This window comes from Zymoseptoria tritici, chromosome 7 (assembly GCF_000219625.1).
Source record: "Zymoseptoria tritici IPO323 chromosome 7, whole genome shotgun sequence".
Lineage (NCBI taxonomy): Eukaryota > Fungi > Ascomycota > Dothideomycetes > Mycosphaerellales > Mycosphaerellaceae > Zymoseptoria > Zymoseptoria tritici.
Window position 1 is genome coordinate 1,430,127 of NC_018212.1, and position 27,787 is coordinate 1,457,913.

Consider the following 27,787-nt stretch of genomic DNA (forward strand, 5'->3'; position numbering starts at 1 on the left):
GAAATAACAGACGCAAGCTTAGCCCCTTAGACTCTAAAAGCTACGGCTAGAGGGGACGAGGAAGTTACGTTTAAGTCTCTTAAAACCCTGCCGTCGCCGAAGGAACTACTAAAAAGAACCGGCATTCCTTTCCTACCTAGGAAAAGGCAAAACCCCTTCGAATTTAGTATCTCCCCGACTCGTAGCCCTTCTCTCGGAAAGAAACAAACACTCTCTCGCACGCCTACGAACGAGAAGATCCTATAAGCCCGACAGCTACTAGTCAAAGCAGCGGGGGATCTAGGCGGGTTTCTAGAAGAACAAACCTGGGTTCTTAACCTTCTCGAAGTCTTTCGGCACTTTACCGAGCGTACAGACTTTAGGACGACGTCCTAAATCCTCGCAAAGTAAGTCTCGAACCTAGAAACGATAACAAAGAAACTAGTAGCACAGGCGAAGAAGCCTACTTTCGTAGACGTTATTAAGGGAGATAGCGGATCTGCTACCTCTACCTCTACCTCCTCGACAATAAAGACAATATAACAACAATAACAATAATAACAACAATAGTAGACGACCGTCTCCCGGAGGGCTAGTAAGCCGAAAGAACAAGCAGAACCGATGCCTCTTATCCTTGTACTAAAGGATAAAGAGAAGGAACTCGACTAGATCGCAACCCGAGACAAAATTAATGACGCTCTTAAAGGCGAAGACCAAGAGCTAGCTGTCCTTGCGATAAAGAAATTAGTTTAGGGTAACATTGTCCTAAACTTTGCAACAGAGAAAGCCCGCTAACAAACGATCGATAGCCTTACTAAGGTTACCGATATCGTAGGCGAGGCATAGGTAATAGAGGACTCTCTCTAGTACAAGGTCGTAGTCTACGGCGTCTCGACCGCGAACTTTAACACGCTAACGGGCCTATAGGACATTTAACGAGAAATCGAGACCTTTAATAGAGGTCTTAAACTCGTAGGTACCCCGATTTGGCTAACAAACGAAGAGAGAAGAAGGACTCTTACTAGGGCGATAGTTCTAGTAGGTTTTGCTACCGAGGAGGAGGCAAAAAGGGCTATTTAAAACCGTCTATACGTAGGCGCGGACAGCCTAAGAGTCGAGAAGGCGAAGGATCGTATATAACAGAAAGGGAGGCCCCTAGAACGTTCTACATATTAGAACACTTTCTACGGATTTTCTATGTTAATCTTAACTAATCTATCGAGGCTACAGAGTCTACCTTAGACGTCGCGGTTAAGCAGAAAGCCGACCTTCTACTAGTCTAGGAACCGTAGACTATAGAAGACCCGATAATAGGCTACAAAGAGACAAGATCTATCGCATACCGGGAGTATAACTAGCTATTCCTAACGACTACGGATTCGACGATCCGGCCAAGAACAATACTATATATTAGCATAAGACTTAATGTTAATATCTCTCCTATTTTATTAGACGACAGCGACATACTTTCCTTTGTTATTTTAGACAAGAAGGGCAACAAGATCTAGATAGTTAATCTCTATAACAAGAAGGACCTTCGGGATACCGAGAACCCGCAAAACCGACAAACGATAGAGAGAAGCCTCTACTCTCTACGCAACACGTTCCTTCCAAATACTCTACTAGTAGGAGACTTTAACCTTAGACACCCGTCCTAGGATCCGAGGGGAAAGGATACTACTAGCGCCCGCGAATTTATAGAGTAGATAGAAGACTAGGGCTTTACTCTATGTAATACGATAGGTGTCGGGACCTTCTATAGGCCGCACCTAGACGCAGAGTCGGTCCTAGACCTTACGTTTACAAGAGGATCCTTATCTACAAAAGAAATCGACTAGAGAACGATTCCGATAGGCTTAGACTATAAGGCTATATCTATAGACCTTATTAGCGCGCAAGATCGAGCCTAACAGAAGAAAGTAGTTCTAGATATAGCTTCCGCGGATTAGGAACTGTTTACAGAACTCCTAATAAGTAAGGCGACGTCTATTAACTATACGAACTCCCTCGACGATATCGCAGACTCCCTTACCTCGTATATTACCGAATCGATGCGGGGAGCAATCCTAGAGAAAGTAGTACATGCCTACGCAAAACCTTAGTGGAATAGAGAGCTACGCACGCTACGCCGTACAATATCTAGAACATATAGACAGACCTTTACCTACGGACGTACACCGACGCTAGACGAGAAAGAGGCGTATACGAAAGCGAGAAACGAGTACTTCCAAGCTATTAAAACAGCTAAGAAGAACTACTAGAACGCTTTCCTCAAAAAAGAAGACTCGAAATCTATCTTTAAAGCTATGTCCTATACTAGGAATAGCAGCCGAAGACAGATACCTACAATAAACAACGAAGATTCTTTCGAGGGGAAATGTAAGGCCTTCTCCGAAGCCTTATTTCCGCGCCCTTCTGCCGAGGAACCTCTACCTAGCCGTTAGGAAGCGTATATAGCCGGGGATTAGGGCTGGACTACGCTAACCGAAGAGGAACTCGCTGCCGCCTGTAGTACGAAGATAGTAAAAGGAAAAACGCCGGGCCTAGACGGTATTACGCAAGCTATTATTAGTAAAGCGTACGGCGCTATTCCTATTACCTTTCTACGTATATATAGTAGGCTACTCGACGAAGGACACTACCCCCAATGCTAGAAAGTTGCGACAGGCGCAGTTCTAGCAAAGCCGGGAAAACTAGACTATTCGGTCCCTAAGGCCTACTAAGTTATCTCTCTCCTAAACTGCCTCGGCAAGATTAGCGAGAGAATACTCGCAAAACGCCTAGGGATTATCGCAAAGACGAAGCCCCTTCTACACGACTCGTAGTTAGGAGGGCGAAAGAAGAAATCGGCTATCGATATAGTGCTTCTCTTAACGAACGAAATCGAGGAGAATCGAAGAAAGAAAAAGAAGACTTCGGTTATCTTCTTCGACGTAAGAGGAGCATACGACTACGTTACAAAGAACCGACTGTTAAGAATAATAATCTAGTTAAGGCTTCCGCATAGCCTTATATATTAGGTTTAGTCGTTTATAAGCAATAGACGCCTATAAATAGCATTCGACGGACAGATACAGGAATTCTAGGACGTAAAGATCGGCGTTCCGCAAGGCAGCCCGATGTCTCCTATCCTCTTTCTTATCTATACGCGCGACATATTCTTCTCGCTATAAGGAGTTACTCCTAGTTCCTACGTCGACGATATTAGACTATCTACCTCGTCTACGTCCCTTAAGAAGAACTCTAAGGTACTAGAACGTAAGGTAAGAAGGCTAATAGACCTAGGAAAGAAGAACTCGATTGCTTTCGACCTAGCAAAGACAGACCTAGTACACTTCTCGAAAGGGAAAGGGTCCGATTGCCCGGTAATTCTTCTAAACGGCGATATTGTTCGCCCGGCAAAGAAAGCGATAAGGTAGCTTAGGATTTGGCTAGACGCCGGTCTTACCTTTAAAGAGCACATTGCAATAAGATCGGCATAAGCACAAGTAGCATTCTATCGATTAGAAAGACTAGCAAATACCGAACGCGGTCTATCTTCTATATCGTTAAGAAAGATCTACCTAGCCTGCGTTACTACAATAGCAGACTACGGGGCCCCGGTTTAGTAGCGGTCGAAAAAGAGCATAAAACCTCTAGTATCTCTACAAAGTAAAGCTTATAGAAAGATCCTAGGCGTTTTCCGTACCGCCCTAAACGTCCCGTCCGAAGTAGAGTTAAATCTCTTCCCCCCGGATCTACGCCTAGAGAGACAGTTAATTTTATACTCTCTACGCGTAGCAAAGCTACCCGAAAACTACCCCGTAAGACTCGCTATCTAAAGCGCGCCTTCGGATATGCGAGAAGTCTAACACGAGGACTCGAGAGAGATACTTCCGCAAAAACGACAGAGAATATAGATATAACTACTCTGTTATCGACTCCGACAATACAAGCATTTCGTAGAACACGAGAGGGCTAACTACGCAAAAGACGATCTCTTTAGCGTCTAGAAAACCCGATACGAAATAGTAAGACAACGGGAGATTAATAAGGTACCTAGGAATACAAATAGCTACCTTAGTCGATTTCTATAGAGCTCGCTAGGAAAACATAGAATAGGAGGAAGACGCGCTTTAACTAGTGCCTTCTATACTATCCTATTAGGACACAGATACCTAAAGTCCTATCTCTATCGCTTTAGACACGTAACGACGCTAGACTGCCCTTACGGACGACGAGAAACAGCAGAACACCTCGTATATAGCTGCCCTATCTACGATATATTTAGGCTACTACCGCTACGACAAGCACAATCTCTACTAGAAATAGTAGAAGATAAGGAACTTCGGAAACACCTTACTACCTTTCTCTCGGATATAAAGATTGCTTCTAGGTCCTAGCACCTAGTAAGAGGCGAAGACGAGACTGTCTAGCCTACACTCCTTTTACTTTTCCTTATTTGTCTTTCTTTAAAGTCCTTCGATACTAGCTAGCTACTATCCTAGGCACGGGTCTTTCCCTAAGGTTAAGAGATACGAGAGAACTACGATTGTACATAGATAGACTACTGTCGCGAGACAGCCGTCCTACATAGTTATAGACTCCTACAGGACGTAAATGGAACAAACAAACAAACAAACAAACAAACAATTGCCGATGGTGGCGTATCTTTGGTTGCACGTGATATCGATCTTGTTCTTGTTCCCCATAGAACTGCCCGGTCTACCATTCTGGCAGACGAACATTTCCGGCCGGCAGGAGTAGGTTCCAGGCGTGCCTGGTGTGCACACGTTGCCGCTCTCCGGGCAGCATGTCTCGGACAAGACTGTGCTGTCCGGCGCGCATGTGGCGTCGGTGCGGATTTGACAGATGGCTGGACGGCACGCATAGTTATTGGGTGTTGTTTCCTAGCATGTATTGCCGCTGCTCACGCAGCATGTCTCCGAGAAGATGGCAGTGTTCGGCACGCAGATGGCGTCAATCTGGCTTTTGCAGACGGTAGGCATTGCCGGGCGGCAGAAGTAGGTGTTTGGCGGGCCTTCTTGGCATGTGTTACCACTGCTTTCGCAGCACGTCTCAGAAGGCTCCGAGCTATTCGGCACGCAGGTATCGTCGACCTTGGTCTTGCAGTCACCCGGGCGGCATCTGTAGACATTAGGCTCTACCTCAACGCACGTAGTGCCAGCGCAGCAGGTTTGGGAGATATCTAGGCTGTTCCGCTGGCAAAAGGCGTCGACTTGGGCGAGACATGTTCCTGCCGGAGCGCTTATTGTAGTGGTCGTGCTCGTGGTAGTGCTGTCCGTTGCGGCTGAGCTACTGGTGGTACTGGCCGTTGTGCCGGTAGTAGTCGTGCTCGAGCTGCTTGTGGTACTGGCCGAAGTGCTGAGCGAAGTGCTGGTCGACGTACTGGTCGAGATGCTTGCAGTTGTGCTGACCGACGTGCTGGCCGAAGTGCTGATAGAAGTGCTGGCGGAAGTGCTAGCCGCCGTACTGGTCGAAGTGCTTGCAGTTGTGCTGACCGACGTGCTGGCCGAAGTGCTGATAGAAGTGCTCGCGGAAGTGCTAGCCGCGGTACTGGTCGAAGTGCTTGCCGACGTACTGGCGGAAGTGCGCGCCGAAGTGTTGACGGAAGTGCGCGCCGAAGTGCTGACGAACGTACTAGCCGTGGTAGAAAGTGTTGTGCGGGATGTGGTGCTGCCACTTGTAGACTGCGTAGTAGACTGCGTACTCGATTTTGTTGTCGAACGTGTCGAGCCAGGAGTCGTAGAAAGGGGAAGCGACAATCTTCTTGGTCATTGTCGAGCTCTTAGCGGTGGTGGAAGAGCATGCAGGGGTTACAGTCTTGGTGGTGTAGACCGTTGCCAGTGGCTTGTATTCCGCGATGGTGGACTGCGAAGAGATCCTGTCGTCAGCTCGTGTTTTGTAAAATGTGACACTCGGTGACCCTTGACTTACTGTCTGAGTCTGAACTTGGGCGGATAATATTGCCGGCAAGCCTTCTCAATGACGTCGCAGGAGTACTGCTTCTGGAGGTTGTATGGAACACCCTGTCGATTGCATTTGACTTGCCCTCGGGCTCCATCTGCGTCCCTGAGGTCGAACTTTGCCTCTCGCTTCTGGTGATAGGACGGAGGGGTCGTGGTGCAAGGCGCTTGCTTGGTGGTGCAGATCGTCGTGGTACCTCCGTTCTTGTAGACGACGTGGTTCACGGTGACGGTTCTGGTAGGGAAGAAGGTCTTACAGAAGTCATAGCCGCCGTTGTAGCGAATGTCTTGCTGACACTGATCGACAGCCGTGTTACTGGCGCGAGCCTCCAGGTGGGCAACGGCCAAGTTGGGCAAGAGCGCAGCAGCGCCAACGAGAATTTGAGTGAGATGCATCTTTGCTCGGGATGGGTGAAAGGGAGGACATCATCTTGATAGGAAGCTCCCACAGCCCTATTTGAAGTCCCATTGCTCCCAATACTTCCCCTTTTGCGCTTATGTGTGCTGATCGAGGAATTTGCCCATCATGCTTGCTGCGTGTAGTGAACCGACTCGTAGCTCTCGCTTGGGGCAGACAATTTGAATCTCGTCAGATGGAAGGGTGATATTCCATGCGTCGTCCAAGCGATTGGTGCCTCTAGTGCAAAGCCGCCGGCATCCTTCAATGGACTGATGAGGCTTGACGCGACTTGTTGGCGTTTTTGCGGTGTCATTACTGGATGTGCCATGCACCCGGCATACGCTTGACATGCGGCTGCCGCATAGTGGCGATCTGACAGGAGATTGAATGTGGGGTGCAACCGAAATGACGGTCCTCCATTCGGGTCGTATCTTTCCAAACTGCACAGAACAGGCGGGTTCGTGGAGCGCGAGTTCGTGAGGCGTGGCTCGTGAAATGCCGAATCTTGAGCTGCTCTCGTATCATGTCCTTGGCTCATGGCTGCGCGGAGTCGGGGAGGAGTCGAGGTGTAGAATTCTTGTAGACATCCTGGCTACAAATAGCGATTGCCGTTCTCAGCTTTCGGGCTGCAGTGCAGCAAAAGGCTTGATTCTTCAAGGTCCAATCGTCACACATACTCGCGAATACCGAGCCCTATATCCGGGGACATAGGAGCGATGGTGCCTTGCGTTGCCAAGGTCCGTTGTATTGCGCCGAGCCAACAAACGCCGTATCCGGAGTTTGTGGCTTGCCGACTTTCGCTTCCAGTCACTCGCCATTCGTCTGTAGAAACATCAATACACTCTGCGACGAGGACTGTACCTTGCGCTCATGTGAACCGGGAGATTAGCAAGGCAAATGACGCTGCAGCCTGCAGCTCCAGGACGCGAGAATTCGGCATCGAGCAATCACAGTTGAAAGAGGGAAATTCAAGGTCTGGAGTGATGAAGCTTTGCTCGGTACCGGAGCATTGCAAGTCGGCGGCTATGAGATGTCAGGCCATGGAAAACTCGGCGTGGAGAGCTCGATGGCGAGGCGGCTGCGACTAGGTCATGATCGTGAGGAAGCCTGGTGCGGACTGATACGACGGTCTACAAAATGTCAGCTCAACAATTCTCAATTCATAGCAACTTTGGCGTGAGACCGGTCAGAATATCTGTGCTGTCGACTTGTCCGTTTTGTCGGCCATGCTGTGGTCGATGGAGCGGACGACGAGTTGGAGGATTTGCAGGCAAGGACAATTTGCGGTATCCGCTGACAGGCCATGTGGTCCATAAAGCTCCACGGCACCTCTCCGGGCAAGTACTCTCACAGCCCGCCCACAAGTCCGCCTCGCCTCTTCCAAATGATGTCGTTCATTTGCACATGCCGTCGGCTTACATCCTCTCCCTCGCCCTCGGCGCTGCGCGGATGATATTATCCACTCTTAACAGCAATTCCGCCGCCTCACTCGCACTGCTCACAACCGCCTTCTTCAACTTGAACGCCTCCACCACACCCAACTCCCTCATATCCGCAATGCCACCACCCGGACGCATCAAATCCAGTCCACTGCTCGACATGCCCGAGTAAATCGCCTTGCGCAATCTAGCGACCAGATCCGCGGAATCGAGACCTGCATTGTCGGCGAGAATGGTAGGCAATTGACGGAGTGCTTTGGCAAAGGAGTCGACGGCGAGAGCTTTCTTTCCGGCGACATTCTGCGCGGCGTGGTCAACGGCTTTGGACATGAGCATTTCGGCGCAGCCGCCGCCGAGAGTGGTCATGGGTTCCTTGACGGTTTGGGAGAGGACGGCGAGGGCGTCGTGGAGGGAACGCTCGGCTTCATCGAGGAGTTGTTCCGAGGATCCGCGGAGGACAATGGTGCAGGCGCGTCCTGCAGCGACGCCGGAGAAGCGTATGAGGTTATCCTCGCCGATGATGACCTCCTCGATGAGGTCGCAGTGGCCGAGCTTGACATGTTCCGGATGGTCGAATGTGGATGTAATCTCAGCACCGGTGACGAGAGCCAGGCGCTCAACACCGTCGAAGTCGGCGTGTTCGATAGAGGCTATGCCCGCATCCGAGAAGAGTTGCTCGGGCCAGTTGTAGATGAGTTGTCGGTTGACAAAGCAGTTGATGCCGTGTGCCTTGATCTTCTCCACCTTGGACTTCATCTTTTCGCGTTCGGCTTTCTCCAGCTCGGCGAGCTTGCCTGTGGATTCCACCTTGACTCTCGCGCCAAAGATCTTGACCTTGTCCGTGTCCATGGAAGTGTTGGCGACGAGAATCTTCGCATTCTCAATCCGCTTAGGTTGCCCGGTGCCGAACTTCTTATCCAGAATGAATCCCGGGTCGAGGTATGAGTCTGAGAGTTTTCCGCCCGCCTTCTTGATGATCTGAATGTGTGTAAGATCTGTCGATCCGCGCATCCTCAACACCGCATCCGTAGCCAACTCCGAAAATTGATCTCTGTCTTGACTCAACACTTTCGAGCTGAGAGTTGTCCGTGCGATTGCAATCAAATCTTTTCTGAACAGCTCCGCGTTGTCACTGTGATCCACCGCACTCTCCGCCAATGCCTTCAGTGCCGCCGCGCTCGCTATCCGGTATCCTTCGATGATGGTCTGTGGGTGGATTTTCTGGTTGACGAGAATTTCGGCTTCGCGGAGGAGTTCTGCTGCGAGGACGGCCACACTTGTTGTTCCATCTCCTACTTCATCGTCCTGCACTTTTGAAATGTTCACCAAGACCTTTGCCGCTGCGTTGTCCAATGCTACACTCTTGAGAATGGTCGCGCCGTCGTTTGTCACCATGATCTCGCCGGTCGAAGCACTTTGTAGGATCTGGAGGAGGTGTGAGTGAGGTGTTCTGGATGGAAGTCGAAGCTCTTCTGGCGCACCTTGTCTTGTCCCTTTGGTCCGAGAGTCGACTTCACCAGATCTCCAATCGCAATTGCACCGACGAATGCGCTGAAGTCCTGTCAGCATAACTCCAGGCCTGCTCTCAACTCAGACAACCCACCTAAGTCTTGCATTCTCGCCTCGCTCTTCGGTGCTGCCTTCTTGGAAAATTTGAGCCTGTATATTGTTAGCATATGCGAGCACTGGTAGACATATGTGATAGCTCACCATGATGGAAGAAGAGCAATGTAGAGTTGGTGGTGATATACAAGACGTTGACCTTCCATCTCGTTCGCGTTTGTGACATCGCGTGGAGCTGGGTACTTTTTCAGTAGCGCCGGGATCAGCCGCTCAGGCACAACTTTTGGGTAACCACCCCTCGCACGAGTTGTCTTCTGCTTCTCCTTTCCCACAACGCCAACCTGAAGTTGCATCGCTGACACAGCTTTTCACAAGGACGCATGTTGCTTCAAAGTAGTGTCATAGAATTCATGCATGCTAAGTATCCCTTCCCATCATCCCGCGATTATCTCTACTTCATCAAAATCTTTCCCTTGCCTCCGCCAGTAATCCAGTCATCCTTGATGATATCCGCCGCCTTCTCCGCAGCCGCATACACCGACGAAACAATGTTACCAGACACGTGATTGGGGAACACACTCGCGTCCACACAACGCACGTTCTTCGTCCCCAGCACGACCAATTTGGTATCCGTCGCAGCACCCATGGCGACCGATCCGCAGACGTGGTACTCGGACATGCAGATGTCCCGGACGGCGGTGCGCATCTGCTCGGTGTCGGACATGTCGGCGGTTGCGGGTGGGTAGAGACGCTTGGAGATCTTGTCTGCGAGGTGGGGGGATTGTTCGACTTTTCCCAGCATCTTGAGGCCGGCGGCGAGGACGTCGACGTCGGCTTGGTGTTTGAGGTAACCTGGGTCGACGGCGGGGTGTTCGTTGGGGTCTATGTCACATCGTTAGCTTGTCATGGATACGGGTTGATGAGAGCTGGACGCCTTACCGGAAGACTTGATGTGGACGCTTCCACGAGACAGAGGGTACTGCAAGCACATGGCGGCGGAGATGGCGTACGGGTCTTCAGGGTTGCTGGGCGCCGGGAACACCTTGGACTGGTTCTCAATACCCTCCTCCATACCGAAGTGCGAAGGAACCAACACGACCTGCAAGTTGGCCGACTTGTCATCCTTCAAGTGCTCAATCGTGCGTTCGTACTGCTTCTTCTGGTATGTGCTCAAGCTGGGAAGATCGGCCTCAATCGACTTGATGATGCGATCCTGCTCCTCCGACGTGGCGAACATCTTGTACGGGAAGAAACCCTGCATGGTGCAGACGGAAGTGAGAGGGCCACCGCCGGTCTCAGCAAGAGCCTTCTGTGCAGCCTCCATCACGGCTGGGTTGTGGATGGCTTCGAGCGTCATGTTGCCTGGCTTGACCTCCCAGCAGCCAATGGTGAGGACGTGATCCTGGAAGTTCTCGCCGACTTCGGGGTTGTTGATCAATGGCTCGACGCCCGCAGCACGAAGGATCTCGGGGTTGCCGATTCCGGAAAGCTCGAGCAGTTGAGGGGACTGGATGGCACCAGCAGCCATGAGGCATTCCCTGCCGACCTTGACGGTGTGCTCTTCGCCGTTGTGGATGAAGCGGACGCCAGTCGCGGTGTCGCCTTTGAGCTCGATCTTCTGCACCATCGCCTCGGTGAGGACGTGCAAATTCTTGCGGTGGGCGTTGGCAGCGAAGTAACCGCGAGCAGCGTAACTCCGCATGCCCTTGGCTTCACCGGAGCGAGCGACCAAGCCGAGGGTGTTGTAGAACCCGATGTGGTCTCCACTCCATGGATCGACGGGCTTCTTGGACATGCCGGTGGCGTCGTCGCAGGCCTTGATGAAGTCGTCCTCGATCGGAAGACGCCAGTCGTTGAAGGAGGTTCTCGCCGGACCGGACGTGCCGTGGTGCTCTCCGACGAAGGGCATGGTAGAGCGATCGGTGACGCTGTCGTCGATGGGCTCGAGGGTTTGATGCTTACGCATGTACTTCATCATCTCGTCGGAGTTCCAGCCTTCGTCGCCTGCGATGATGGCCCAGTCATCGTAGTCCTGCTTTGAGCCGCGGACGTACATCATGTAGTTGATTCTATCCAGACCTGTCAGTGTGGTCGGGAGAGCAGCATTGAAGTTACACTTACGCTGAACTGCCTCCAAGGGCCTTGCCGCGAGGAATGTGGTGGCGACGACCGTGGTTGTGTTTCTGCAGTAAGTCAGTCTTGCTGTCTTGAAGATTGCCAGGTCGACCTCATATCTCACCTGAGGCTCAGTCATATGGCACCAATCATACTCCGGGTTCATGAACATCCTGGTGCAGCGATCAGCATACAATCCGAATCGTTCCTCAGATCAAGGCAAGGGAAGCTAAAACACTCACTGCATGAACATCGCCGGCGAGTCAACCAAAAAGTCGCCCAATCTGCTCTTCCCGGCCTCCAGCACACCGACTGTGATATCTTCATTCTCAGTCAGACGAGCAGCGACCACCAATCCAGCAGTACCACCGCCAATGATCACATAGTCGTAGTCGTGGGCGAGGAATGTGGCGGCGTCGTGATGAAGAGCGGGGAGGTTCGTGTAGTCGGGGCCAGCAGCCGCGGCCGAGGAGGAGGAGCCTTCGCCGTTGGACGACATGGTTGTGCTGTGAGGGTGTCGAAGGGATGTGAGGTCAAGAGTCAGCTGCAGGACGGACACCGAGCGGAAGGAACGACAGGGGAGAGAGGGACTGAGCTGCAGCTGTGCTTTGCTTCTTATATGGACATCACATGAACTAAAGGACTCGACCGTTGGTCTGATGCAGGGTGCTCGAGCTAACAGGAAAGTCTGGAGCCTACCAGGTTATTAGTGAAGGAGCAACCCCACCTTGATGGTATGGAATTGAATCCGCACGGCCGTGGCGGTATTGATGCGTAAGCTCTGGTTGGTCGCTGAGAGACAGGAAGTGGTATGTTCTCGGGGAGCTCCAAATTTCGGGATGGCATGTGATCAGAAGACAATGCTGTTTCGAGATCTTGGAGCAAGCAGAATGCCCACCCTCGGCTTGTTCATGCGCCGGCGTGAGAGCTGACTGGCAGCTGCTTCACAGGATTCCCATGTCGTTGCACCTGGCACTCCTCCTGGGCCGGACTCGATCCGCGCAACGAGCCGGGAGCAAGTGGTCCTTCAGCAAAGTCTCGGACATGAGTATGAGGAGAACGACCCACGGCGCTGGATCGTCCACACCGAGCGGTGCTCGACCGCGAGAGCCGCTCAGAAGAGGACTAGTCAAATAACAGCTTCAGGGAAGCTCTGGAACTCGGGCGGTCGTATAGGGGACAGTTGACGCGTGCAAAGAAGTGCGGAACCAAGACGAGATGTGGTTGCGGGGTAACGTCGAGATTCTGGAGACAAGGTTTGGTGGGGTGAGTGAGGGGCGCCGTCTGGACAGAAAGGGGAAGTTGAAGCGGCGGAAGATTGGAGAATGCCATGTTTCCGAGAGTGAGGCGAAAGTGCCAAGAGCTCTTCGATCTAGAGTCAAGTTTTGAATGCGATCTACTGCGCACGAGTCAGATGCGACGGGACAAACGACGGGAGACATCACTTCAAGTTGAAGTGAGATGTCGAAAGAGATCGACACGGAAAGAGAAAGGAGAATCTTCGTGCCTGGCAAACATTCGATCAAGGCCTGTAGATGGCGATATCTTGCAAGAGCCAACAACACTCCGATGCGTTCCAATTGGCAGTCCGAGGACCAAGGATCCCTTGTCCCGGAGTTGACGATTAGTAGACCAGTATATCGAACACTTGTAGGAAGCACTCATTCATATGCCGAATTCGTTCGTCGTTGATTCTCTGTCCTGCCTGCCGTTTCCCCGTGTGCCAATCCTGATAAATACAAAGACCGCCCATCACGAATACATCTCCGAGACTTTTTTTAGATGCCGTCCACTCGTTCAGGATCTCGTGGCGTGTCGAGCGTCACACTCTGCCACAGCATCGCCATTCCCTCGGCGCTCCTCAATCGATACACCTCCGCCGTCTATCCTCAGCCATGCTCCTTCTATGACACCACCGCCGTCTTGGTCTTCTTGGCGACAGGCACCTCCGCCTCCGCGTCAGCCTGCTCGTCCAACTCTCTCTTCTCCTTCTCGCCCTTCAACTCCGCCTCGGCCTTGGCGAATTTCTTCTGCTCCTCCGTGCTCATCTCCAACAGCGGCTTCTCCTTGTCCGCCGAGAGGTTGAAGTGGAACGTCTTGATAATGCTGTCCGCGTCGTCGATCGCAAGAGGACGCACGTCCGCCAACGCCTTGATCTTCAACGTCACGGACTTGATCTGAGCGTCAGTCATGTTGAAGCCAAGTTGCTCCGCCCGAGACTTGATGGCGTTCCAGCCGGTCAAACGGCTAGCGAAGTGCACGTATCGGGACATGCCAAAGTCCTGTGGGTTGATGATTTCGTAGGTGGAGGGGTTGTTGAGAATGGCTTTGGCGTGGATGCCGGCCTTGTGGGTGAAGGCACAGAAACCGGTAATGGGGTTGTTGAAGGGGACGTTGATCTCAACGGCCTCAGCGACGAGGTCCTCGATCTCCTTGATCTTCTCCAGCTTGTATTTGCCCTTGACGTAGGCGGGGTTGGCGACAATCATGCGAGCCATGAGGCCGCCCAGAGGAGTGATGCCGTTGCGCTCGCCAATACCAAGGACGGATGTGTCGATGTGGGTAGCTCCGGCTTCGAGGGCGCAGTAAGCGTTGGCGATGGCGCAGCCGGTATCGTCGTGGAAGTGAGTCTCGATGTCGCAGGAGACGACTCCGCGGAGGGTGCGGACGAGGTCGTACACTTGGCGAGGAGTGGCGCATCTGGTGAGATGTCAGTCCGAGTGCAATCACACATCTTCAGCACGTTGCAACCCACCCGACAGTATCCGCGATACCCACACGGTTCACGCCGACCTTGTCCACCGCGCTGTAGATGGTGAGAAGATCGACCAGATCACTTCGGAAAGAATCCTCCGAACTGAAGCGAATCTCCTTGCCTTGCGACTTGACGTATTCAATCACCTCAATCGCCGTGTTCTTGATATATGTCATATCTTTTCCATGGCTGTGCTGCATGAGGTGGCTGCTCGTGCCAATGACCACATCCACACCGTCCACCCCCGTCGCCACGGCCATCTTGGCGTCGCTCATATTACATCTTACGTGGGTGAGGATCTTGGCCTTCAATCCGAGCTTGCAGATGGCCTCGCAGTCGAGACGGGACTGCTCACTGGCGGCAGGTGAGGTCAACTCGATGTAGTCGACACCGAATTCGTCGAGAGCGCGGGCGATTTTGATCTTGGTCTCGGTGTCGAAGAAGGCATTGGCGAATTGCTCGCCCTCGCGGAGGGTGGACTCGATGATTTTGAAATTTGAGACGTTGCTGAGGAAGTCTTGCACGGGTGCGTAGGGGTTGGAGGATTGCGGGCGCGAGTCTTGGTTGGTCTTGATGGCTCTGGAAGGGAGGAGGAGAAGTCAGTGCTGTGAGGTCGTGCGGCGGTGCTGAATGATGAGGCGAGCGGTGAAGTGGAAGATGGGCGGAACATACTGGTAGCCGTCGTGGGTGCCGTTGGTGCCATTGACGCCGTTGGAGTGGCCATTGGCGTGACCATTGGTGGCCGGAGCATCATCTGGAGTCGGGCACATGTTTGCGGTGTGAGTGTGTCGGAATGCCGGTATCGGCTGGAGGTGAGAAAAAGTGTGACTGTCGCGGATTGAGGTGTGTAGAGGTGGTGTTGTGGTTGAGAGTGGAAGGAGGACAATTGTCGATATGATATATGGCAGTGAGGTCAAGGATGTGTGAGAGAGAGAGGAGTCAGAGGTGTGAGTCGTAATTGAGGACTGTCGACTGAGAGAAAGGCTTGTGCTCTCTGGAGTGAGTGAGCGAGGGAAACCTCAGGTAGAATAAGGTTCTCTTGGTGTCGGGAGTGCTCCGAGTGCGCTCGCAGCTGATGACGACGGAGGAAATTGTGCTGCGAAAGAGACACATGTCAATCCACCGTGGACTCTGCACTGATTCAGCCACCCCGCAACCATCGACGGCCATGCCAATACATATGAAATGATTGACAACGGTGTGTGCATCCTACTTGGACACTCGGGTCTTCGTGGGTTGTGCCTCACCAATGGCTGCTGGCTGCATGAGACAACATAGTTGTCTCCCCTCCACTCCACAGCAGCAGCGATCACCCTTCCGGTCCAACAGATGCAGCACATGCTGATCTCACAGGCTTTCGCAGACATCTGCGTGGTTTTCAATGCAGCCGTAAGACCCGGCGCGTGGTACTCTAGCCTCCCATTGTGACAGTAAGACCCGGCGCGTGGTACTGTAGCCTCCCGTTGACAAAAATCACGCAAAATGTTATCTTCAATGCCGACGGGGTTTACAGCTCCGGGCCCAATTATGCTTTTCGAACCATCTCCAACGGACTGCAGTCCCGTACGTATTGAGGGTTCTGTTGGAGGAAGCAAGACTACGTTTGTGACAAACCGACTGTCCATGTGATAAACATGCCGTTCGAAAGTCGCCGCAATAGAGGACAGGATGCGAGAGCTCGACGTGTATTTGACTCTCGGTGAAGTCGATATTCTCAACATGCTGGAGAGCGCGAGCGAACAGTCGAGTATTGCCGACGAGCGAAGGGAAACGAGATCACGAAGATGGCTCGACAAATCTACTTGGACTTGGAGATATGGAACTGGTACACACAAGAATCATATAATATCCTCCTTCGTTCCGCCCTCCTCCGTTGCAAGTGAAACACACAAGACGCAATTGAAGGTTGTCTGGGACTCCACCAACCCTTGCGGACCGACCGTCGTTTGTCCGCCAGTTCAAAGATCGCAAAAACTGGACTTCCGAGCCTTCCGGATTGATGCTGGTTGAAGTTCAGTTCAAGAACTCGAACGTGGACTCCAAAAGGTAACAAGATTGTGATGGCGATCGTCGAACAGTTCAAGCCCTCTTACAGTTTGAAGTCCGCGTCGCAGCCAGCATTACCATTGCCAACCGCGTCGTCGCATTGAGCAACACCGCGAGCTCTGTAGTCAATGCCCGGATGTCCCTAGAAAGGAAACCCGAATCAGCAATCATGCCCGTCCATGGTGGCACCGCGGTGCGAACTTACACCGTAGCACGCATCGTCGAAATTCCAGCCTGGGTAGGTGCATTGCAAAAGGTTCCAGGGGTCACGGTTCTGGACAACATTACCAGGTCAGTGAGTTGGCCGCGCGTGGTGTTGATCAGGTCTCGGCTTTCCCTCAAATACTTGCGATGATCCAGCAGTATTCGCCAATGCATTCCTTGTCATTTTTGGATTGACGCCAGGACAATGTGTGTTGCGTGTTCTTCAGGCGGCGATCTACAATCACTGGTGGCTGTGCCTATTAGTTGAAGGACAGGATGTCGTCTGGATAGTTAAGGTAGTTCTCTGTAGGAAGCATGACTTTTGTCAGATGACGAAGGGTCGATCCGAGCGTTGTGAAAGCAGCGTCTCCCTCTTTACAATACGCGCGCCTGACACTCGCGCTATTCATTAGCATAAGATCCACCTATGGTTCTGCATACCCACACCAAGTCTTCCACTTCAGTTCTTCTCCTCCTTCTCCTCCCTCCTCTCCCACTTTACTACTGCCGGCGACAGCGGCCGGCTGAACAAACTGCTGTAATCCGTACCCACCACGTTGTCGCTGCCATCCACATTGTAAAACTTGAAATCGCGAACCATCGTCGCTGTAATGGTCTGCAATTGCACGTACGCGAATTGCTCGCCGATACATCTGTGTCGTCCCGCACCAAAGGGTAAGTATGGCGACGCCGCGCCCTTGCTTACCAGGCCGTAGCCATAGTCTTCTTTCTCCTCGGCGATGCTTCCTAGGGCAGTCGTCGGGGACAGGTGCTTGTATTTCTCGGACGGGCTCTCGTCCCATCGATGCGGCTCCCAATGGAGGCAGTCGGGAAAGTGCTCGTCCATGCGGCTCGTTGTGCCCGGAGCGGCCAGAAGAGTGTGGGTGGTTGGAATGACGTATGCCGTACCTTCGATGGGCATGGGAGACTTGACCTTGCGCAGAATGGAGTGGATTGGAGCGTGAATACGAAGGGTTTCTTTGACGACTTGATTGAGGAGGGTGAGTTTCGAGAGGTTGGCGTATGTGAGCTCCTTGATACTGCCGTCGGCGTTCACACCGAGCATATCCTTTTGTTCTTGGAGGAGTTCGTCTTGGATGTCGGGGCGGGATGCGAGGCGGAGAGTGATCCAGGACTCGGTCGCAGATGAAGAGTGCTGGCCGGCCATGAGCAGCGCAATCATCATATGAGCAATCTCCTTGTCGGGAATGGCATTGCCGTCCTTGTATTTGCACCTAGAAGTCGAGGGTCAGCATCGTCTCCAGGGAGGAACTTGGGCCGCATGGCCGTGGGACACGCGTGGCAACACTGTATCTGCACGCCTTCTGCTTGTGACTTTACTAACTGCATCAAGTTGTGGATCACTGATGGTACAAGACGTTAGCAAATGCTCGGCGATGTCATGGCCACTAACAGGCCAACTGCAAGACTCCGAGAGCTGGACGCCTCCTGTGCCTGACTTCACTTACTGTCTTCCTCATGTTCGCCCGTTTTGGACTCTCGTCTCTTCTGAATGATCGACATGTATGTCTCGGACATCTTCTTCTGCGCATAATCGCGGCGTCGGTTCTGGGGAAGGGGCGCCCACGGAAGCATAAAGTTGATCGGTGTGAATCCCATATCGAGGTAGTGGTAGAGGTCCGCGAAAGACGAGTCGAAGCCCTCGCGGACTTCCTTTCCTTGCAATGATCGGCTGGCAGTATAGATCGTAAGTTCGGCGAGGGCTGGTGGGAGATCGATCGTGCCGCTGGTCGATGCGAACTTCTTATGAGGGTTGTTGCGGTCGAAGAACTGGCGGGTCTCGGCGGCGATCAAGGTCACGTAGGACTGGAGGGCAGAGGTTGTGAGGCCGTACTTGACGAACTAAGTGACAAGTCAATATAGCTGCACTTTTGCCCGTATGTTCTCAATTCTCCGTACCTTCTTCTGCTCCATGAGCTTCGAATTGGGACAATCATAAACCACATCCTTGCCAAAGACAGGAGTGGTCAGCGGGCTGTATATCTCCTCCGCGTTGACGTCCTTCAGTTTTCCATTCAAAATAAAATCATTGCCCTTGGTGCCCAAGCACACCGTCGTCTTCTTTCCCAGCAGGATGAATGTAAAGACATCTCCATACTTTTCCCGACAGGAGAAGAAGAACTTGTATGGGTCGATGCCGTAGGTGATGGTGCTTCCGATGAAGGGCACCCAGTGGAATACGAGTGGCGGATCGGACAACTTGCCACGGAAGAGAAGTTGTGAGAGGACATTGAGGAGGATGGCGAGCGTGCTGAAGGCGAGGAATCCAAGTCCGACAAGTTTCCAGAGGCTGGTCTGGCCGAATTGCGCGTCGAACTGCGCGAGGACTTCCTGGAGGAGACCCATTGTGATGTCAATGTTCCGGGAGAAATTGGCACAGAGGATGTTGTCGAGGGGGAGAGATGTTGAGGTCGCGTTGTGAAAGTCGACCCTTCTTCCCCAGACCAAATTATCGTTCGATAAATCAATCGCCCCGTGCCAAACGGGCTTAGTTCTGCCTGCAGGTCCCGGCGGGCCCCCGCTCCGCTCTCCACACACGCTGTTTCTTTCATTCCTCACCACTCACATCGCAGAAATTGTCATCCTTCTGCGAGACCACGCTCATGGCGCGTGGCAGCAGCGTGAGTGGCCTCAATCAGGACAGAACAATAATGTAGTCAAGCCCTCGCCACGCGATACGTTGCAAAGACGACGGCCACGATCTCATCACGAGGTTCATTGCCGAACCGTAAGCCGGGTGGATAAGTACTCCTCCATTTCTCTATACAACAGCTCTTTGCCTCTTCCATCACACACACTTAAGGAAAGGCCTTTTTTACTGACCCAACAGCGACCATCACCATCATGCGCATTCCGTACGCCCCAACCACGCCGGCGGATCCAACGCCGGAGAACAAGGCAATATATGAACGAATCGAAGCCCGGCGCAAGCCTCGTCCGCTCATACCGCTCGATCTCGCTCTCCTGCATAATCCTGCCATCGCCGACGGCTACAATACTTTGATGGGCGCCATTCGGACCAACTCGTCCTTTCCGCTCGTCCTCGCCGAGCTCGCGATCTGCTACATCGCGGTCCTCAATACTGCCGTCTACGAATGGACGGCACACGCTCCAATCGCTTTGAAAGCGGGTGCCTCCAGGCAACAGTTGGAGGCAGTGTTGAATGACGATGTTATAAGCGAGGTGTTCAGCGAAGAGGAGAAGGATGTGTTGGCTTACACGTATCAATCGACGAAGAACATCAAGGTGGAGGATGATTTGTTTGAGAGGTTGAAGGGCAGATACACGGATCAGCAGGTCATGGAGTTGAGCATCACAGTTGCGGGATACAATATGGTCAGCAGGTTCCTTGTCTCGTTGGACGTTACGGAGAGTAACGGAAAGGAGATGAAGATGCCGGAGGAGAAGTAACGAGCAGATCGGAAATCTATGAGCGAATGTGGGAATGCTTTGGCGGTATTGTCATAAGTGCTGGGATTCACTGCGGAGCACTGCTCATACATGACTGGTCATTGTCCATGAATACCTTAAAGTACATCCAGTCGGATATACCTCTCCCATCCGGAATCCTGAATGCTTAAACAACATCGATCTACATTCCTCTGCAATGCCACCCACCGGACTCGCAGACACGAACGAGTACCCCGAACATGTATGATCTGGCTCAGCGAAGTATCGTCGCCGGAGCAGTTTCAAGCATGTCTACCTTATTTCTAATCAATTTCTCCCCTCCACTTTTGATTCCATCAGCCGTGAATTTCAAGCGAATGGAATCGCTGACTGCGTACACTGACTAGCGTCCGCTCAACCCGAACCAATCGCGTACCTTGTTTGAAGTCCTCCACCACGCGAAGGCAGGCTCCACGAGAGTACGCAACATAGATCAGTGGCGTTATCCGACTTCTGGTTGTTTAGACGCAATCTCTCAGGAACAACACCAACAAATGCAGGTCTAATCTCTCCTCAATCCCCGACATCTTCACGACTCTTCCCATCGCCACGTCGCCTCCGACGCTGTCCCGAATCATCGACATCATGAGATAGACGAACTCCTCATCTGTTCAACAAACACTCACCCATCACCGTCAAGATGAGCGCTCCTGCACAGACGCCTGAGCAGCGTGAGCTGGCTCTGATAGGCAAAGTGGAGATGCGCATAGCACTGGCCGATACCGACGCAAAATTGGAATCTCTTCTCAAAACATATCTGGCACCGGTCCTCCTCAAACTCGCCTCCGAGCACAACAGCGTACGACAGAAGGTCATCGCCATCTGCCAACATGTCAACACGCGCATCCAGCCGCAATCGATTCAGCTCCCAGTCGCGGCGCTGGTCAAGCAATTCAAGGAGCAGAAGAACACGATGATCCGCCACTTCGATCTACTTTACATCCAGCAAGGTGTCGTGCGATTGTCAAAAGCAGACAAGGCGGAGCTGTTGCCGGTGGTGGTCAGTGGAATCGCGCAGAGTGGAACCCAGATGGGCCAGATCTTCTACCTGTTTCTACGACTACTGGAATCGTTTCCACTTCCACCACGAGGAAGCAAGGAGGATCTAGACATGAGAACGAAGATGGATCTGTCTGAGGAGGATGCGACATTTCTGTCAATGCAGCTCGGGAAGTTCATGCTATTTGCTCCACAAAAAGGCGCGAGCAAAGTCTGTCCTGGCCTGACTCCTGATGAGTACTCATTCTTCGGTATGGATGGCAAGGAAGGCGCATGGAATCCTGCAGCAGGCGGGCTGAATCTTCTTCAAACAAAGATTCTCGCTGCAAAGTTGTTAGCCAGCGGGCTGTTTACCGACAGCGAGCGGTTCTTAGCAGCGTTGTTCGCCTCTGCAGATCCATCGTCTTCGATCAGCGACGTTGGTGATGACATGCTCAAGCGTGCAATGCCAGTGACTGACCTCGAAGATGAGACTTTGATACAGCGATTGTTTCAGCTGTATTTCGGAGGCTCGTCTGGCACGAATGATGCACCTCGAGTGAAAGCTCCTTTGCGATTGAAGATTCTGGGCCTGCTGAACAAGTCCACCAGGAGCACGACTTTCGCAAACAACATCACCAAACTTGTCGCCGATGGAGTGTCCACTTCTGGGCAAGACGGGGAGGATGTGCTGATGTCAAATGGACCACAACAGTAAGTCTTGTCGACTATGCCACATTCAAGCGTCAAAGCTGAGCGTTCATAGCGTCTCCATTCATGCCCTTTGATAGCTGACAATATTGGTAGAAGCACATCAATCGGTAGAGAGGCCAGCAAACTACGAGCGGCCATCTTCTCATACATCAATTTTGTCGCTCGATTTGGCGACAAGCAATCCCTTCACGCCATCGCTCCCCAGGTCGTTGTCAGACTACGAGACTTCATCGAGAATCAGGGATGGCCGAAACCTGGACTCAACGAGGATCTGATATCTCGTGCTTATGCATACGAAGTCATCGGCCTGCTATCGAAAGCCGGGCCACGCAGTGTACTTGTTGAAGAAGAACATGCATCTCTGGACTTGCTTCGATGGCTCTTCGACTCTCTCGCTCAAGACGCATCCGGGAACTCGATCACTGTCAGCATCGAAGAGTCGCTCTCAACAGTGCTGGGGGCCATGAGTCGTTTCGAGTTCGCAAAATCCGAGCAAGACGTTCTTGAAAACCTCCTCATAGACCAGATGGCACAGTCCGCAGATCTGGAAGGCTCGAAACGTCTTAGAAGTACTCGCTACGTCGCAGTCCGTTTTGCGAATAGATGTCTACCATACTCCTCCGTCAAAGCTCGTTGGGTCGACGTGCTCGCCATGGGTGCCACGAGCGACCGACCCGAAGTACGAGAAGAAGGCGAGCGCGGACTAAGTCCGTACTGGTATCGAATGTTGAATGGCTCGAACATTGGCGCGGAAACACCCAATGTGTCCTTCCCATCCTTCGAGGCCGTCGTGGAGCAGTTCTTCATTGTTCAGACCCAGATTACCAGCTCTAAGGCGGAAGTACTGGTGCAGAAAGCTCGCGAACTCAACAAGTCATCTTTCCAATTCATGACGAGTTTTGCTCGGCGTATGCTTGTTACGAAGGCATTGGAGCAGGCAAAAGTGCCCGTCAATCTAGACTCGGAATGGGAGCGCAGATTGGACGCCATGGTCGAATCCGATGCGCCCGCGAGAGATGCAATGAAGGCTCATCTGAGCTCAGCCATGAGCTCCTCGCCGGAGTTGCTGGACATCTTGGTCGGCGCTTTATTTGCTTGTGTCACGTCCGAGAGTGCAGTCTCGGAAGATAATCTGGTCGAGTTCCTCGCTCTCAGCCCTGAGGCTCTGATCAAACATCACGTCGATCGAGCAATGAGCATGCTACCTACACTCAAGTCGAACAACCACACGAAGAGAATGACTGCGGCGCAAGTGATTGGCATCCTTGGGTCTCATCCAGGCTGTAATGCTGCGCCAGTTATATCTGTGCTTACGGATGTCCTACAAGACTGGCAGAAAGCAGTGGGTGCACATCTCAGCCATGTCCACGGCGCTATCGTGGCTCTCGGATTCTACTTCAGTCGAGTGGCCTGCCGAACACAGAGCGTTCCTCAAAATTCGAACTACTCCGCGGTACTGGACATTCTGTTCAAGATGTTTGCGGAGACTCGGGATTCTACGCTGCACGAGGCGAGTCACATTGCCATCGGACAAATGTGCATGTTCTCGTGCCTCACACCTGAGAGCATCGGACAGTATTCGGCTTTGGAGAAGGTGTCGGACAAGCTGTATGAGCGGGCCAAGGAGGGCAACGAAAGTGCAATTACCTGCCTGGGACAGCTATCGATGGTCGTACCTGAAGGCGATGACAACCTCAAGCATATCGAAGATCATCTGCACAAACTGCACGAGATTCGCCAGTCAGAAATACACTTCACTGTGGGAGAGGCTTTCAGCTACCTTGCAGCTGGCTGGCAGTCGACAGCTCTCTCAACTAAACTGGACATCGGCGTACCTGCGGACATATCGATGGGTCACCCTCGAACGCAGACTTTGTCAAAGCTTGTGGATCGAGTTCTCAAAGACTGCGCAACCACCAAGCCTGCGCTAAAGAAAGCTGCCGTCATGTGGCTGCTCTGTTTGGTGCAGTATTGCGGAGAAAAGATTCAGGACCGTCTCGCAGAATGCCAGAACGCATTCCGACGTTGTCTTTCAGACAGAGATGAGCTAGTGCAAGAGTCTTCATCACGCGGATTGGGTCTGGTCTACGAGAAGGGAGATCGAAGTCTGAAAGATGACTTGGTTCGCGATCTTGTATCATCCTTCTCGTCCGACAAAGCTCAGTTGTCAGGTAATGTATCCGCTGACACCCAGCTGTTCGAGCCTGGTGCGCTACCTACCGGCGATGGCTCCGTGTCGACATACAAGGACATCATGAGCCTGGCCTCCGAAGTCGGCGACTCGAGTCTAGTGTACAAGTTCATGTCCATGGCCTCATCCAACGCGATCTGGTCCAGTCGTGCGGCCTTTGGTCGATTCGGTCTGAGCAGAGTTCTCTCCGACTCCAGCGTGGACGGCTATCTGGCTAACAACCCAAAGCTCTATCCCAAGCTCTTCCGATATCGCTTCGATCCGAACGGAGGTGTGCAAAGGTCAATGAACGATATTTGGACTGCGTTGGTGCCCGACTCGACTGCCACGATCGACAAGCACTTTGATGCGATCATGGAGGACCTGCTGAGCAGCATTCTCGGCAAAGAGTGGCGCGTGCGGCAAGCGTGCTGTGCTGCGATCGCAGATCTCGTGCAGGGCAGATCGATCGAAAAGTACGAAGGCTACTTGGAACAAATTTGGACGCAGTGTTTCCGGGTCCTGGACGACATCAAAGAGTCGGTCCGTGCGGCTGCTGCTTCACTGGCGAGGACGCTTACGGGAGTCTTGACTAGAGCATTGGAAGCGGACCACAGCTCGACGAAGAATGCGTCGGCGATGTTGAAGCACGTCCTGCCTTTCCTTCTGTCGCCTTCCGGCATGGAGTCCAGCGCGAAAGAAGTCCAGATCTTCTCCGTTCGCACACTTCTCGAGATCATCAAGAAGGCCAACGGCGCCACGATCCGCCCCTTCATTCCTGAGCTTGTGGAGCGTCTGATCGGCCTGTTGAGTTCTCTCGAACCAGAAGAGGTCAATTACATCCATCTCAACGCCAGCAAGTACAATCTCACCGAGCAGAAGCTAGACGATATGCGTCTTTCTGCCGTCCGGAGCAGCCCTCTCACGGAAGCCATTGAGCGATGTCTCGATCTTCTGGACGATGATACCATGAAGCTGCTATGGCCGACACTCGAGAGTGCCATGAAGAATACCGTTGGATTGCCTTCGAAGGTGGGATCAAGTCGTGTGCTGGTCTCGCTTGCTACCCGGCGCATGGTGCTGTTCAAGCCGTATGCCGATGATGCATTGAGACTTATCGAAAAGCTGGTCATCGACCGTAACGATACTGTTGCAAGCTCATATGCTGCTGCTGCGGGCTATGTCGCTCGCGGCGCTTCCGACAAGCAAATTCTGCGATTGATCGGCTTCGCCAAGAAGTTGTACTTCGAATCCGAGGGAGATCGCGAGTCGGTCACACCGCGGAGAAGGTATGTCTTAACCCGTACACTACAACCTTCTCTTGGAGCCATCCCGCTAACCTGTTTTCTTCGCCTACAGTATCACCTCCGGCGAGATCATGCTGGCCTTTGCCAAACAAGCCTCCGACAAATTCAACGAGTTCTCCACCTCCGCCCTGCCCTTCGTCTTTGTCGCGAAACATGACTCGCACGAGCAAGTCAAAGAGCAATTCCAGGATACCTGGAACGAAAGCGTAGGTGGCTCACGCGCCGTGCAATTGTACCTAAATGAAATCCTCGAGTTGTGCGCCTCACACCTCGATTCTGCGCAGTGGACGCTGAAGCACACCGCTGCTCGGGCCGTGGCTGATGCAACGATCGCCGTGTCGGCATCTGAGGCTGAGATGTCAGATGCGACGGGCAAAGCGTTGTGGCCCGCGTTGGAGAAGGCGTTGGGCGGAAAGACGTGGGAGGGAAAGGAAGTGGTGCTCACTTCGTTTGTCAAATTCGTCGAGGCGGGAAAGAAATTCTACCTTGCGGACGAAAAGGTCAAGTCTGCAATCGTTAAGGTGGGTCTCGGGCGCGCTGATCGCATGATATTCCGAGTCCGTGGTCGCTAATCTTTGCTTCTCTAGATTGCTCTGCGCGAAGCGAAGCGTCAGAATTCCGCTTACCGACAGTATTCGGTCAAAGCTCTGGCAGGGGTTGCTCTGGCTCGCAGCGATGTCGATCTGAGCGACGATGTGCACGATGTCGTGGGTCCGATCCTCGCTGAGGCGGATGAAGTCGACGAAGATGCCATGGACATCGACGGGAAAGATGGGTCCAGTACGAGGAAGGCGGACGATATGTGAGTCCAACCCTCCCGGTCTTTGACATGTTGGGATTGATACTGACCAAATCGTAGCAAGCAAGCAACGACAGCCGCAGCAATTGATGCGCTGCTCGCTTCCGTCCCAGTTCCGCCCACTGCCTCGCCCGACGTTTCATCAAGATCGTTCGTCCGGGCCCTGCATACGGTGAACATCGCTCCGCAGACTGCTATTTCCCATCCGGCCAGTCTCCGCAGTCTCTACGATGGGCTGGCCGGTGTCTTTCGTCGCATCGTGGGCGAGAAGCCAAACGGATCGTTGACTGCCACAAAGAACGATGCAACATCGACTACCGCACCCACGACGACTTCGCCTTTTCCACTCAGAATCGCCGATCCTGCCGCTGCGGAGTTCCACTCCCTACTCTTCGGTCCGGTCTCAGCTGGCGCCATCGAGACGGTGCGGTCGAGTCGAGCACAAGCTCTTGTTGCCATTTCACGGTCAGGCTTGTTCGCGAGCAGCACAGGAGGAGGTGACCACACGAATCAGATGAGCAAGAATTCTTTCCGTGAGAGCGTGCGCGGCTTGCTGGTCGGTGAGATCTCTGTGGGTGTGAAGGAGAAGCTGAAGGATGTGGTTACTCGGCTGGACTGACATGTGCCATGAGCGCGCTGCTTGAGCAGTTGAGCAGTATATACACACTGGTACAGCGAGGCAATCATTGGGCACTGCCCACTTTCTTCAGCACGATTCGCAGCGCGTTTAATGACCAGGCGCTCGAGTGAGAGACTCCATAGCACCTACACTTACTGTACGCAAATCCAAATCGAGAGCATCAAGAGCGGACGACGTCAAACAATGGAACTTCCACTTCGCGCCTCTCTCCACCTTGCGGACTCCAAACAGCAAACAGGAAGTCTCCCAGACCATAACGATGTTGTGGCGTTCCTGGCGTTCCGCCGGCAGGTCGTCGGCGAGATGATGCAACCAACAACCAGAACAACCAGAACGACAGGAACGAGCACGATGGTCATGTTTCGGAGGTGCCATCTGCCGTACCCGCTTGTGAACTTACCATGATGACGGGACGCACTTGTGCTTGTCTCCGGGACACTTCTTTTCGGACCGACGACGTGGCTGCCAGGCTCTTGAATCTTCGCAACGCTGTCAAACTTCGCTCACACACGAGGTACATTGTAAGATGTACTCGGAGATGAACACAGTGCCTCCTACTGGACTTGATCTTGGCACAACGCGTGCTGAGTGTATTCGTGAAGAGATCGATTAGATGCGGTGCCCAGACTGAAGGGTGTTGTGGATCATCAGACTGACCATTAGTGAAGTGCACATAACTAGTGCCAAGGCATTCCTACACACAGATAGCTGAAGTAAGAATCTCACACTTGAGATTCTCTCTGCATAACAATATATACCTGCTAATCAGAGGTCCTCTTCCACTTAGCTTAAGTCTAATTACAACAGGTTATAAGCCCGGCGTAACTACTGCATACTTAAGGAAGAATTGTCTGTTCTAAGCGCAGCTACTAGAACCTTACTGTACACTGTTTAGACAGTTAACTAGCGAGCCGAGAAAGAGCTAGTTACAATAACAGCCGCAATGCAGGCTAATAAGTTTAAGACTGCGAAGGAGAATAAAGTCCTAAGAAAGGGAAGCAACTTCTCAGACTAGTTAAGGATGCTTAAAGCAGCCCTTATAGACAAGGAGGTATTAGGCTATGTCTTTTATAACATTCCCTAGTGCCCTGCCTAACTAAAGCTAGGAATTGAAGTTAGATATCCCTCTCTACTAACTAAGGAGAGTACTGCTTTATCCTCCTAGGCTCTAACTCCTTCCTAAAAAGAAGGAGGGGACACTCTAGTAACAGAACCTATTCTAACTAGTAGACTAAGACTAA

At 52.5% G+C, this 27,787-nt stretch overlaps 7 protein-coding genes across 7 annotated transcripts; 2 read left to right on the forward strand and 5 right to left on the reverse strand.

The window, feature by feature from the left end:
• Positions 1-4,868: 4,868 nt before the first annotated feature.
• MYCGRDRAFT_94557 (uncharacterized protein) lies at positions 4,869-6,341 on the reverse strand (the record flags this gene model as incomplete). The annotated part of the gene is made up of 4 exons (XM_003851048.1): positions 4,869-5,215; positions 5,369-5,451; positions 5,621-5,863; positions 5,917-6,341. 4 exons carry the CDS (start codon positions 6,339-6,341, stop codon positions 4,869-4,871), a joined length of 1,098 nt encoding a protein of 365 aa, XP_003851096.1.
• A 1,419-nt stretch (positions 6,342-7,760) lies between these two features.
• On the reverse strand, positions 7,761-9,504 carry MYCGRDRAFT_74120 (t-complex protein 1 subunit beta; the record flags this gene model as incomplete). The annotated part of the gene is made up of 4 exons (XM_003851047.1): positions 7,761-9,209; positions 9,266-9,335; positions 9,388-9,443; positions 9,495-9,504. The coding sequence occupies 4 exons, from the start codon at positions 9,495-9,497 to the stop codon at positions 7,761-7,763; spliced, it is 1,578 nt and encodes a 525-aa protein (XP_003851095.1).
• Positions 9,505-9,798: 294 nt separating this feature from the next.
• On the reverse strand, positions 9,799-11,975 carry MYCGRDRAFT_100791 (uncharacterized protein; the record flags this gene model as incomplete). The annotated part of the gene is made up of 5 exons (XM_003851046.1): positions 9,799-10,229; positions 10,287-11,416; positions 11,469-11,530; positions 11,587-11,635; positions 11,705-11,975. The coding sequence occupies 5 exons, from the start codon at positions 11,959-11,961 to the stop codon at positions 9,799-9,801; spliced, it is 1,929 nt and encodes a 642-aa protein (XP_003851094.1).
• Positions 11,976-13,132: 1,157 nt separating this feature from the next.
• Positions 13,133-15,183, reverse strand: MYCGRDRAFT_110230 (homocitrate synthase; the record flags this gene model as incomplete). Its single annotated transcript, XM_003851045.1, has 3 exons — positions 13,133-14,162; positions 14,218-14,796; positions 14,890-15,183. 3 exons carry the CDS (start codon positions 14,985-14,987, stop codon positions 13,367-13,369), a joined length of 1,473 nt encoding a protein of 490 aa, XP_003851093.1.
• Positions 15,184-16,927: 1,744 nt separating this feature from the next.
• CYP-74 (ERG11, lanosterol 14-alpha-demethylase) lies at positions 16,928-18,834 on the reverse strand (the record flags this gene model as incomplete). Its single annotated transcript, XM_003851044.1, has 4 exons — positions 16,928-17,702; positions 17,813-17,831; positions 17,937-18,330; positions 18,388-18,834. The coding sequence occupies 4 exons, from the start codon at positions 18,832-18,834 to the stop codon at positions 16,928-16,930; spliced, it is 1,635 nt and encodes a 544-aa protein (XP_003851092.1).
• A 498-nt stretch (positions 18,835-19,332) lies between these two features.
• Positions 19,333-19,899, forward strand: MYCGRDRAFT_86913 (uncharacterized protein; the record flags this gene model as incomplete). The annotated part of the gene is made up of 1 exon (XM_003850697.1): positions 19,333-19,899. One exon carries the CDS (start codon positions 19,333-19,335, stop codon positions 19,897-19,899), a length of 567 nt encoding a protein of 188 aa, XP_003850745.1.
• A 534-nt stretch (positions 19,900-20,433) lies between these two features.
• On the forward strand, positions 20,434-25,679 carry MYCGRDRAFT_74131 (uncharacterized protein; the record flags this gene model as incomplete). Its single annotated transcript, XM_003850698.1, has 4 exons — positions 20,434-21,612; positions 21,727-22,097; positions 22,182-25,068; positions 25,160-25,679. The coding sequence occupies 4 exons, from the start codon at positions 20,579-20,581 to the stop codon at positions 25,677-25,679; spliced, it is 4,812 nt and encodes a 1,603-aa protein (XP_003850746.1).
• Between the last annotated feature and the right edge of the window lie 2,108 nt (positions 25,680-27,787).